Here is a 14,100-nt window from a genome sequence, read left to right on the forward strand (position 1 = left end):
GGAAGTAGGTAACCTCCCCTTTGCCCCCCTGACTATATTTTTGTTCCCATAACCCAGGTTACACACACTCACATAACTCACATTCACTATAAAGTATACTTGGTATTTTTCCTGTGTATATACAAGAACAAAATCAAACAGGTCCACACATTATGCTGGCTTGGTACTTTTGGAAATTTTAGAGTCTTTTTACAATTGTGATGGTGGACTTCCACAATGAAGAGGAAAGTGCTTTCTTAAAATAATGGTATTCGGCCAACAGAAGTGACAGTGACACTGTCGATCTGATGTCTTTCAGCTGTACTGCTTGGCCTTATTTTCTTCCTTTGTATTAATTGACAATAATGTGAACATTTACTGTCCAGAGCAGTCAGCATAAATCCGTGTTTCAGAATTGCAGAATAATTTCACTAATGATACATTCTTCATCATGACACAGCAAACATTAGAACATTGAACATAGTCTTGACATATGGTCAAAGACACACAGACACACAGACACACACACACACACACACACACACACACACACACACACACACACACACTTACATACATGCATATGTAGATATATATATATGTGTGTGTGTGTGTGTATACATTTTATGTACGCACACACACACCATTTCACATAATGACATACCAATGAGTGTGATGGACAAAGCACATATTCAGTTATAAATTTAAGGGAGTTTGTTGGGGGTGGGGGGGTGGGGTTATATGAGGGCACCAGGGGTGGGAATAAGGGATTGCGGTTCTTTTTCCTGACCCATTAATTTTTGAAAATGACCCACTGATTTTGTGGGGAATCAGTCAAATGACCAATGGTGTCCTGAACCAAACCTAAACTCTGTATGTGTGTGTTTGTGTGTACATGTTTTTGTGAGTGTGTGATGTGTCTGTGTGCATGTTTGAGTGAGTGTTCATATGTGTGTGTATGTGTGGGTTGCAGCTCTCACATTCATTCATATGTTTGAGTAGGCTTTTACATGCATGACCATTTTTACTCAATCATATAGACAGTCATACTCCATTTTTTAGTGGTGTGCATGCTGGGTATGTTCTTGATTCCATGACCCACTGAATGCTGACATGGAATACAGGATCTTTAAAGTGCACATTTGATCTTCTGCATGTGTATCCACATGAAGGGGCTTCAGGCACTGGCAGGTCTGCACATCTGTTAACCTGGGAGATCAGTGAAACTCCACCATTAAGCTCACTTGATGCTGAGACTGTGATTCAAATCCAAGACGCTCAAATTCAAAATCCAAGGCTTTAAGCCTCTGTTGCCTGAACTGCCCGATATAGCCCGTCGGAAGTGCCCTTTTCAATCCCTGAACTGCCCGGTATGGTCCGCTAAACAGTGTTCATTTACCTACACTTTTGCTTTTAGTAGTCCCATAATGCACTGAAAGCAGAAGTAAATTTTTTCTTCCTTCCAGTATGGTCATTTTGAAGTTTGAAGCAGATGGATCAGTTGAAAAGTTTCTGAGCTACGAATTCTTAAAGTTGATGATTTTTTGTGTGGATAAAAATGGCTGAGAATGACAGATTAGGCATGTCTTCAGTCATGGGCAACTGTTTTGATAAGGTATCTTTATTTGTAGCTGAGCATTTAGAGAATGAAAAAAATCAGGACACACACACACACACACACACACACACACACACAACAGTTCACTCACTGAGAGTCTGTTTTCATAATCTTTGATACACTCACAGCTAGCTAGACTTTTCAAGAATACATTGGATAAGAAAAAAAATCATTCTTCACAATCAAAACATTCCCAATATAATTGTGAATAAAATGTTTTCCGCATATCATGAGCTGTCTTCTGCAGCAAAATGAAAAAAGCCTTATTTGATATGATTTTTGTTGTTTTGTTTGGTATGTGTGAGTTAGTGAGAAGTTATGTCCCTTCACACAGAATTTTGAAGTTCCCTTGGGATTTTTTCTGTCAGGGGGCAGAGGGTTAACCACTTTGTCAACCAGTAGCAGTCTTAAATTTTATTCAGTCAGTTCTTTCTTTTATTAATGACATTGATGGTAATGGGAGAGATGGGTGGATGGTGGGCAGAGCATGGTGGAAGAGCATCGCCTGGAGCGAGATCCGAACCAAGAGCAGCGGATGCTGGCCGTGATCACAGTGTACCGGCAGCGTCTGGCCGACGGCTTCGTTGGCCGCCTGTACCTGGACCACGACTACAGTGGTGATGACTCCACCATGCAGGGCTGTGCTTGCTTGTGAGTGTGACTTTCCTCTCTTGGTTGTTCTCCACTGTCTTCTTTCAGTTGCTGAGTGTGTACTGTTAGTGCCGACCTGCTTCTTCAGCTGCTGCATTTGTGGGCTGCAGTTCCCACATCTACTTTGTGTACAAGGGCTGTTCAATAAGTTCGGAGATGTGGCTTTCTGAGAACACCTAGTACGTAAGCAAAATAGTCCAGTTTCTCCAAGTACCCTCCTTCAGCCACACTTTCCACTGCTGGCATAGAACATGGGATCTTTGAAACCTGCGCATTCGAGTATTCTGAGTGCATATACACATAAAGGGGGTGCAAGCACTAGCAGGTCTGCACATCTGATGAACTGGGAGATTGCAAAATCTTCACCCTTTAACCTGTCACTGCCGACCGTGGATGCGGTTTAGAGGTAACTGCATTATCAACTGTGCAGCCACTCATCTGCATACGCTTACTTCATTGCAAATGGCAACTGCTGTGATGTGTGTTTGAAGCAATACCTCAGCAAGTTTTGGTTCTATTTTGATGCGTTTTTTTATATTTTGTAAAGCAAAAAACTGTTGAGTATGTCAACATAGCTGCCAGGATGTATGGTACAGAAGAGGTGGCTAGAATTTTCTTTGATTTTCTGCACAACGTCGACAATAGCAACCTTGAAAATGTGATAGAAAACAAAACTAATGTTCTTGATCAGCTGAAGTGATTTGGATTATCCTGGTGATTATTACATGCTACAAGGTACATTAACACAAAGGGGGCGGGGTCGTGTTAAAAGTGGGTATAGAAAAAAAAAAGTATTTTAGCTTGAAACTTTCATTTTGGGGTTTTCATTAATATGAAACCCTCCAGATGAAAGCTTCAAGCTGAAATATTTTTTTACAGTGAGCTTTTGTGTTGTACTATTGGGTGTGTGGGTGTGGGTGTATGTGAGTGTTTGTGTATTGTGTTTGGTTTTAGCGTTCAATACATTTGTTGATATACTAGCACCATTTGCACCCATAAAAAAAACAAAAAAACTTGAATTTTCTTCTCTTTTTTTATCAGTATGTTTTGAAATCCGAGTTATCTTCCCATGACTGGGAGTGATTTCATCCTGTCAAAATTGAAAATTTGATAGTTATATTCTCCATTCATTTTCCTTCAAGAAAACATATACTTTTACATACTTAATGAGCATTATTTTAATTTTTGTGATTTTTTTTTAGGGGTTGGTGATTATTTTGCAAAAATCACAAATAGTTCTGGAATTGAAAGGGTTAACCCACTTGGCACCATGATCGATTCAATCCAGTTCCCTCAGATTGAAAATCCATTGCTTTAACCACTTGGCTGTTGCACCCATTTAAAGCTGGCCTGACGTTTGTGCTTGTGAGCATACAATGTTCATCATTGTATTGCAGAGTATTACATGTTAACCCTTTAATTGCTTTAGTCGCCACTCGGTAACTTGCAGCGAGAACACCACAGTCGCTGCACAGTGACTTGTAGGGAGAATGCTGCTGTTGCCGGTTGGCGACTTGAACATGATAGTTAACAGTCTTGCGCTACTCTTCAGTAAATAGCACCAAACTTAGCACTTCCTGCCACGTGTACCGGAAACATCCTTCTCATTGTTGCACCAACTCTCATGAGGTTTAGAGCGATATTCAGCGGCTTTTTTAAACTTAGTTTGAATGATGGCAAGTTTTTCAGCCAGTTCAGATTGTAATAAAGCTGTCTCACTTTAGATCACGCTATAAGGGACAGCGAGCTGCAAGTTTAATTGAAAGTCAGTTGGCAGAAAATGATTTTGCTGCTGACAGTGACAGTGGAGAAGAGTTTGTGCAACATGGCAGCAAAAAAAGTATCTCACATTCTCACTTGCTGCTCTGCTGCACAGCCGGTTTTCAGCTGTACTGTGCAGCTGACTTAGCTGGCTAGCAGCTGTAAGCAGCTTGAACATAGCTGGCGATATAAGGGTTAATCATTGTGAAGCAATATCTGTGTATGTTTATCAGTTTTACATTACAGTAGGATATTCAGTGTTCCCATGTGTGTTTTCAGTTGTCAGTTAATTGTTGTTCCAGAGCTTACTGAATGTTTCTTTTTTGTTTGCAAGGAAAGTTCTGCCTTTTGTGTATCTTGAAAAATAAGGGCAGTGTGTACAGTAATACTACACTATAGTCACATAAATGATCGATGAAATGCTGTGCAAAGTACAATATATTGAAGACTTAGAAGTTACTGGTCTCTGCCTTCATTGGTAATGAAGGCCATGCTGGTTCCAGGCAAAGTGTAGGCAAATAAACCTTTAGAAAGACAGTGAGCAGCCAAACAGACCAGCAGACAGACAGACAGAAAAATAAAGACAATAAGTGGTAATTATGTTCTCTGTGTGTGTGTGTTTGTGTGCAGCTTTCCCCTTGGAGTCCGTCAGAATGTGGACAGGTAAGAAATACACTGTTTATGAATGAGAATAGGAGTTTGACTTGCTTCAGAACTGAACAGATAGTGTCTTGTATTAAACACTACATTGTGTGTATGTTTTGATTTCGTGGTTCCTAGTTTTTGTCAGCTGGTTCTATTTTAGTTTCAAGTCTGATGTTTAGCCAAGTACCCGTTGACATGTGCTCATGTGCGCGCACACACACACACACATACACACACATCACAACACAACAGACACACACACACACACACACACACACACACACACACACACACACACACACACACACTCAGACTGCACAATCACACATGTTCACCATATCTGATCCCCGGCCTCTCACAGTCCACTTGCTGTCCCCCTTCCGCCACCCCCCCTTTACTACAACACCCCTCCTCCACACATGCACACTGTCACTCATAATCACCAACTCTAACCCACCTCTCTCTTCTTCCTTGTACCTGATGTCCCTTACCAACAGCCCCTTTCACTTCAGCCACAGCCCCCTTCCCTCCCACACACAAAGACATAGTGTCACACACAGTTACTGACTCCCACTCCCCCCTCCCCTCACTTACCTTCCACCTCCTCTCCATCACCCTCCACTTCACTTCAGCCCCTCCATCCCTTCACACACACACACACACACACACACACACACACAGTGCACAGTTTCACACACATTCACCAACTCTCACCACCCCTTCCACCTCCTCTCCCCCAACCTTCCCCTAACCCTCCCTCTTCCCACTTAAACTCCCTCCCTTTTCCCTCCTCTGTCCCTTTCTGTCCTCTCCCAGCATGGTCCCCCCCCCCACCCCCCCATGCCCACACACAGACACACTGCACACTGTCACTCATTCACCAACTCGCACCTTCCACAACTTCTAACTTGCCAACCACACACTACCCACAGGAGACCAAGGGTTAAGCATTGAAGCATTGAACACAGATGCATGCATGCAGTCAATCTAAGGTGCATACAGTCACTGTGAGGTATTATCACACGCGCGCGCGCGCGCACACACACACACACACACACACACACACACACACTTGGAATATGCAAGCATTCACTTTGAGGTGTTGTCACAAACATGCAGGTACCTGAACCACATTGAACACGTGTGCACACAATCACTGTGAAGTTTTGTCTCACACAATCCGGTACCTAGTATATACACTGTGTGGTGTTATCTCATACACACATGCACCTGTGTGCATCACTGTGTGATGATGTCCCACACGCACACAGGTACCTGGAATATACAGTCACTGTTTGGTATTGTCTCACACACGCAGGTACCTGGAATATACAAACACTGTGCAGTGTTGTGTCACACACATACAGGTGCCTGGATTATACCATCACCATGTGATGTTGTCTCACACACAAAAGCACTTATACAGGTACCTGGAATATTCTATCACTGTGCAATGTTGTCTCACACACAGACGTGCAGGTACCTGGAATGTACAATCAATGTGTGATGTTGTCACACACTCACATGCAGGTATCTGGATTGTACAATCACCATGCAATGTTATCTCACACACACATGCAGGTATCTGGACCAGTTCCGGGAGCTGTTCACAGAGGAGGGGCGGCGGCTGGTGAAGATGAGCACCAAGCGGCCAGGGCAGCCCGAGCAGGTGACCTACACCCCCACCCAGCAGGCCGTCCCCACCCCCACCACCCCTGACAACACCCCCTCCATCCCCTCCGTGCTGCCGGCCCCCGCGGCCATGCCAGTGGTGGGGGGAGCTGGGTTGGGGGTCGCCCCCACCACCACCACCACCAGTGCTATGACGATCACCGGCGCCCAGGCCTTGCTGAAGCAGGCCACATCCATGGCCGCAGCAATTGTGTCCCAGGTGTGTGTTTTGTGTATGTATGTGTGTGTGCGTGTGTGTGTGTGTGTGTACATTGTGTGTGCGTCGATTGTGTGAGTGTCAATGTGTTTGTGTGTGTGTGTATTTGTGTGTGTAGGTTGTATGTGTGTCGACGTGTATGTGTGTTTGTGTGTATTTGTGTGTGTCAATGTGTGTGTGTGTGTGTGTGTGTGAGAAGGAGGTAGGGTACTGCTGGGTGCTCTGTGTTTTCGTTTGGTGCATGTGTTTTAATTAGATATGGTTAGAATAGAATGGCACAGAATGACATGGAACCTTTAGATTTATTGACACAAGGTATAAATGTGCAGACAAATAAGTACTACATGTGTATGTGTAGGTGTATGTTTAATACATACTGATGGTGTGACTGGTGCATTTGGGATCAGTGTTGGTATGCTGACTGTGGTTTCAGGGGGAGGGCAGTGGAATGTCTCTGGCAGCCAAGAGGAACATCCCCATCCAGCTGTCCCTGTCCATCACACCCGTGTCCTCAACTGCCAGCATCCTCACCGCTCAAGGTAAAAAACAACCACCAAAAAGAACCGTCAAACAAACAACATTTAAATTATCATGTCACTGTCTGCCACTTCTATTCCTTCTGCTACTGATGTTCTCACTGCTCAAGGTAGAAAAACCACACCAAAACAACAACAAAACAACCTTTCTGTTGAAACCCTTCAAATTGTTGATGTCTCTATTTGTTACTTCTATACTCAAAACCTGTCAACTGTTTCCTTTTTCCGGTCTTACCTGGAAAACAAAACACAGCGTGTTTACTTAAACGGCTCATATTCTTCTGGAGGTCATGTAGATTGTGGTGTTCCGCAAGGCTCTATTCTTGGACACCTACTCTTTTGCATCTATATAAATGACTTGCCAATGCACATATCACCTAGCAATGTCATCTGTGATCTGTTCACTGATGACAGTTCCCTTCATTGTAGCGACACCAACATTGATCTTGTAGGATCATCTCTACAACAGGGAACAAATGACATTTCAGACTGGTGTTATCAAAATCACATGGAACTTAACCCACAAAAGACAAAAAGTATAGCACTGACATCCAGACAGAAACACCAAGGTAAGCCTCTCACGTTAAAGCTCGAGGTAAATAAGAACTCAATTGAACAAGTTTGTGAGCACTGCGTTCTTGGGGTAATTATTGATAAAGAACTGAACTGGCAAGCTCATATCAACCATGTGTGCAAACGATTAGCCCGCAATTTGTTCTTACTAAATAAGCTTAGATATTATGTCGAAGTTCCAAACAGAAAATTTTTCTTTGGGGCACATTGTCCTTATATCAATTATGCATCTACAATCTGGAGCAATGCCAGTCACAGCCAGTTGAAAAAAAGTTACCTCATCGCATAGACGAGCAGCTAAACTTATTTTACTTGACCACTCCCTATCAACAGATGAAAAATTAAGTAAACTGGAAATATTACCACTATACAAGCAATTTGACTACAGTAAATGATTCTCATGTTCAAAGTACACAAAACATGTCACCACCATACCTCAGTGACATTGTTCAATAGGCGTCAGAGCGTTACGATTCAAATAATTATATTCTGCCTCATGTACGTATTGACTTGTACAAATCTAGCTTTGCATTTTTTGGACCATCTGTTTGGAATTTTCTTCCTTCATTCATTAAGACATGCGATTCATTACGTTCCTTCAAATCAAGCATACGAAAACTTCACAAACAATAGGCCCACAAAGCAGATTTTTTATTAGCTGAAAAAAGACAGAAAATCATGCTTTTCTATGAAATTTCTATCTATACCTTTATTTTATTTTCTACTTTTTGTGCTTTAATGTTTTGCTTGTTCGCCAGTTGATCAGAGGTTATTACCTGTAACATCTGCATCAGAAAATTAATCACTTCTGTACATGTACAATGACAAAGTTGTGTTTCTCTGTTTTCTTTATTTCCGCTATCTGTTTCTCACTTCGGTCATGTCTCTATGTGCATAAGTGTGTGTGTGTGTGTGTGTGTGTGTGTTGGATGGAGAGAGTGTGTACATGAGTATGTATGTGGAGGTGGGGGTGGGTCGATGTGAATTTGTGAATGCGTTTGTTTTATTACTTTTTACTATGTTGATGATAATGATAATGATGATTATCATTCGTAGTAGTAGCAATAGATGTTGCAGTGTTAACAAATTTATTATTGTTATGTCGTTATCATTAATGTTGTTATTGTTATTGTTGTCACAAGGACAGATTGGAAGACTAGGTGATGCCTAAAATCTTTATCCTTGAGTAATAAAGTTTTTTAATCTTGAATCTTCTATACCCTTTGCTGCTGATATTCTCACCATTAAAGGTACAAGCAAAAAGAAGAAAACCCAAACAGAACAAACTTTCAGTTTGTTAATGTCTCTTTCTTTTCCATACTTATCACTGCTGATAGTCACACCACTCAAGGTAAAAAAAACAACAACAATAATAAAACAGCCTTTCTGTTGAAACCCTTCTTATTGTAAATGTCTCTCATTGTTTCTTCAATACATTCTGCTGCTAATAGTCTCACCGCTCACAGTAAAAAAAAAAAAAAAAAAAAAAAAAAGACAAAGAAAAAAAGACCTTGTCAGTGCCATTGTCTTTCAGTTCTGTATATTTCACCTGGTATTCTCAGCATTCTAGGTAGAGAAAACGATCATAAACAAATCCTCAAATTGATGACATAACTGTCCACTACTGTTGTATTTTCTGCTGCTAATAATACTCTTTACCACTGCATGGGGCGTTTGTTCATTTTTTTTTTGTGGGTTTTGTTTCACCTCTATTTCATATACTGCCATACTGATACAGAACTGAATTATCATCCAAATACATCAGAAAATGAGAGATCAGTAATTTATTGTAGAACTTTCTCCTTCAACCTAGAAGGTAGAAGAAAAAAGACATAAACAGAGGAAAGTATGTGTCCTTTGATTTGTAAACATTTTAAACAAAAGAACACATGTTCACTGCTCACTTGAACCCTTATATCAGAGCCGAAAACAGATCTTGCACAACATATGACAGAAACGAGTTACATTGCACTCACTATGCTACACTACATTACACTACATTACACAACACTACGCTGTGGTGCAATACAACACAACACAATACAATACAGTGACAGATAAGACACTACACTACACTACACTAAACTACACTACACTACACTACACTACAATACACTACACTGACAGATAGCGCTGTGCTACTCTACACTACAATACACTACACTACACTTCAATGCGCTACATTACAATGCAATAGAATACAATGCAATACAATACAATACAATACACTGACAGATAGCACTGTGCGACACGACACTACACTACGCTACACTACACTAAATGCAATGCAATACAATGCAATGCAATGCAGTGCAATACAATGCAGTACAACACAATGCAACACAGTACAGCACACTGACAGATAACGCTGTATGTGCTGACGTGCAGGGAACCAGCAGGGAGGGGTGACAGTGGCAGGACAGGGCGCCCAGAGCCAGACGTCGGCCCAGCGCATCAAACAGCTGGGCATCCAGCACAAGTCAGTCAGCCAGGGCATCACGCCCACCCACTCCCCACCCCACCCCACTTTTGTTTTATCTGTTCTCTGTCAGCGTGATCATTGCCGTCAGCTACATCACCTCCCACACTGCTGCTTTACACTGTTGTCTATTCCCTGTTCATTCATGTTACTTGTTATCATCATTTGTATGAAAGTGTGTGTGGCATGACAGTGCTCATACTTTTGCAGCAGTGAATTCTGTTTGTTGAATTCTCTGTCAGCATGCCTGTCTAATAGCCAGTTTATTCTCTGTTGTTGGGACTAATTAGAGTCTGGATAAACATCCATATTTGTGTTTGTGTGTGTGTTTGTGTGTGTGTGTGTGTGTGTGTGTGCATACTTGTGTGTACATATGTGTGTGTGTAATGTCTTGATGAGCATATTCTGTCATCTACAGATTTAACAGATGACGAGAAATAAGCCTTTGGTCAGTTGGTGGGTTCCTTGTGATGAACTCCTGATTTGACTTTTTCAGCGTCAGTCTGGGGTTATTTTTTTACATCATCTGCAGTGTGCATCTTCTGAGTCAGTGGATACCTTATTATGTTATTATTACATTCTGCCCAAGACAATGTTTTCTAAGAAGCTGATACATTTCATGTGATGCATTTATTATGTCCTTGGTTTGACAAAGTTTGGTTTTTTATTTTTATCAGTCTGCTAAGTGTAAAACAATTCACTTGCCTGATTGTTTTCAATCTTGAAATGTGAGTTGTGCATAGTTTTTGTATTCACATGCTTTCAATCTTATTTATATGCTTTGCAGTTGGAATGGCTGTGTAATCGGTGTGAATTGATGACGATGAAGATGATGACGGATGATTATGACAATGAGGTAACAATGTGTGTTGTGTGTTGACAGGACCACCCCATCACCTCTCACCAGCCCGGCTTCCACCCCCACCTCCACACGTAAGTCCCTGTTTTATTTCTGATGCCATTGGCAACATGAACGTCACTTATTGATCGAGGTACAGAGGTACCCAAACAGAATCGGTAAGGTGTTAGACTTTCTGATCCAGTGATCAAGGCGCACAGACCCTTTTCGGCATGGTGTTGTGTCCTTGGCAAATGCACTTTACTCTGATTTTCCTCACTCCACCCAGGTGTGAATGGGTACCTGATTTCGGTTGGGGAAGTTTTAAAACAGCAGAAGGAGAAGTTTGGGTTCCACCTTCCTGTGCCAAGCACTGGGCACAGTGGATATGAATTCGCTGCCACAATGGCCATTAAAGGTAATGGGACCTTTAACCCTTTTAACCTGTTAAATTCACTACACTATCATGGACAGTTATGATGTTATTGATGGCATGCTGATTTTTAGTGTCTGCTTATGTCAGCTTGCCTTGTTAGGTTTCATTGACAGTTAACGTGAGCCATGTCAGTTGTGACAGTATGGTGACATCTCAGTTGTGTCACCAACAGTGTATTTGTATTTGTATTTCTTTTTATAACCACAGATTTCTCTGTTTGAAATTTTGGGCTGCTCTCCCCAGGGAGAGCGAGTCACTACATGACAGCGCCACCCATTTTTTTTGTATTTTTTTCCTGCATGCAGTTTTTTTTTGTTTTTCCTATCAAAGTGGATTTTTCTACAGAATTTTGCCAGGAACAACCATTTTGTTGCTGTGGGTTCTTTTACTTGCGCTAAGTGCATGCTGCACACGGGGCCACGGTTTATCATCTCATCTGAATGACTAGCGTCCAGACCACCACTCTAGTGGAGGGAGAGAAAATATCGGCGGCTGAGCAATGATTCGAACCAGTGCGCTCAGATTTTCTGGCTTCCTAGGCAGATGCATTACCTCTATGCCATCACTCCACTTGACGACATGAATGACATGTCAGTTGTGTCACTGAAAGTGACAATGTGACTGCTGACGTGACAGTTGTGTCACTGAAAGTGACAATGTGACTGCTGACGTGACAGTTGTGTCACTGAAAGTGACAATGTGACTGCTGACATGTCAGTTGTGTCACTGAAAGTGATAATGTGATTGCTGACATGTCAGTTGTGTCACTGAAAGTGACAATGTGACTGCTGACGTGACAGTTGTGTCACTGAAAGTGACAATGTGACTGCTGACGTGACAGTTGTGTCACTGAAAGTGACAGTGTGACTGCTGACATGTCAGTTGTGTCACTGAAAGTGACAATGTGACTGCTGACATGTCAGATGTGTCACTGAAAGTGACAGTGTGACTGCTGACATGACAGTTGTGTCACTGAAAGTGACAATGTGACTGCTGACATGTCAGTTGTGTCACTGAAAGTGATAATGTGATTGCTGACATGTCAGTTGTGTCACTGAAAGTGACAATGTGACTGCTGACATGACAGTTGTGTCACTGATGTCGATGATGTTTTTGTTGATATGTCATTTGTGTGTAAGCAATGCTGATATCGTTGGTGACAGTTTTGTTGTTGTTGTGATTGTCAGTTACAGCTGTGTCATCATTGTCAATGACAGTTGTGCTGTTGTTGTTGTCGATGACAGCTGTATTGTTGTTGCTGATGGCACTTGTGTTGTGAGTGACAGCAGTGTTGTTGTCGATGACAGCTGTGTTGTTGTCAGTGACAGCTGTGTTCTTGTTGTCGATGACAGCTGTGTTGTTGTCAATGACAGCTGTGTTTTTGTCAGTGACAGCTGTGTTCTTGTTGTTGTCGATGACAGCTGTGGTGTTGTTGTTGATGACAGTTGTGTTGTCAGTGACAGCTTTGTTGTTGTTATTGATTACACCTGTGTTGTTGATGATGTTAGCTGTGTTGTTGTTGTTGTCGATGACAGCTGTGTTGTTGCTGTCGATGACAGTTGTGTTGTTGTTGTCAGTGACAGCTGTAATGTTGTTGTTGATGACAGCTGTGTTGTTGTTGCAGATGACAGCTGTGTTGTCGTTGTCGATGACAGCAGTGTTGTTGATGTCGATGACAGCTGTGTTGTTGTTATCAATGACAGCTGGGTTGTTGTTGTTGTCGATGACAGCTCAGCAGATAGCGGCAGCTATCCTGGGGCAGCAGACGGCCGGCGTGCAGAAGGCGCCCACCCCTACCCCCACCCCGCCTCCGCCCAACTCCCGCACCCCGACCCCCACCCAGCCCATGGCCCCCTCCTCCCTGCCCCAGTCCTCCTCCCTCTCCTCCCGCCGGTCATCTCTCTCCACCACTGCCACCCCTCTGGAGGCCCTGAGCGCCCCCGCCTCCTCTCAGCCCGCCCTCCCCCAGACCCACAACATCAGCTTTGTGACGCAGGGTGAGTGAAGAACACATAGCTGTAAGCGACGGGGCATGTGCCCTATTTTGCAGACTGTAAGGCAGTGTCGTTTGTGGTAATGTGCGCCTGATGTGGGTGGTTTTTTTATGTAGGTGGGTGTGTATGTGTGTTAGAGTGTGTGTGTGTGTGTGAGTGTGAGTGTGAGCATTTGTCATGAGAAACAAAGAGGAATCATGTTTAAAAGTGATTTTATTTTCCCCAAAATTTGATACTGTATCTTTTTTCTTTTCTTTTCTTCTTAATATGTTTATCTATGCCTGCATGTTCATGCCATTGCATTTATGTGATTCTTGATGTGCGTGTGCGTTACAGCAGACACAGAAATTTACCCTGTGAGGGGTTAATTTTGTGATATTTTGTGTTGTGTGACTGAATTGTACATATGAAACCCGTTTGAATGAATCTGTTTGATGGTGTCCACAACACAGAGGCGGTGGGAGGCAGCGGAACGACAGGTAGCGGGGGTCAGGGGACAGCACTGTCCAACATCAACATCGCCAACCTGAGTAGTCTGCCCCCAAACATCAACCTGCAGAGTCTGGGCCTGTCCTCCGTCAACCTCTCCAACCTGGGTCTGCAGCACATGCAGGTACACACTGTGCTGGGCATCTCCTGGGTGATAATGATGACAGTGCGATGATGATGCCCGTGTGATGGTGGTGATCGTGTGATGATGAT

General features: G+C 42.7%; 1 protein-coding gene across 2 annotated transcripts in view; it reads left to right on the top strand.

Moving 5' to 3' along the window:
• LOC143298825 (uncharacterized) overlaps window positions 1-14,100 on the top strand; it is a 52,185-nt gene that overhangs the window by 31,804 nt on the left and 6,281 nt on the right. For both annotated transcript variants that reach the window (XM_076611818.1, XM_076611817.1), the window contains exons 12-19: window positions 2,082-2,248; window positions 4,640-4,672; window positions 6,236-6,545; window positions 6,976-7,081; window positions 10,040-10,130; window positions 11,014-11,063; window positions 13,135-13,401; window positions 13,851-14,011. In XM_076611818.1, coding sequence (XP_076467933.1) covers window positions 2,082-2,248; window positions 4,640-4,672; window positions 6,236-6,545; window positions 6,976-7,081; window positions 10,040-10,130; window positions 11,014-11,063; window positions 13,135-13,401; window positions 13,851-14,011 — 1,185 coding nt within the window. The remainder of the gene's footprint in view (window positions 1-2,081; window positions 2,249-4,639; window positions 4,673-6,235; window positions 6,546-6,975; window positions 7,082-10,039; window positions 10,131-11,013; window positions 11,064-13,134; window positions 13,402-13,850; window positions 14,012-14,100) is intronic.

This window comes from Babylonia areolata, chromosome 24, assembly GCF_041734735.1.
Source record: "Babylonia areolata isolate BAREFJ2019XMU chromosome 24, ASM4173473v1, whole genome shotgun sequence".
NCBI classification, from domain to species: domain Eukaryota; kingdom Metazoa; phylum Mollusca; class Gastropoda; order Neogastropoda; family Buccinidae; genus Babylonia; species Babylonia areolata.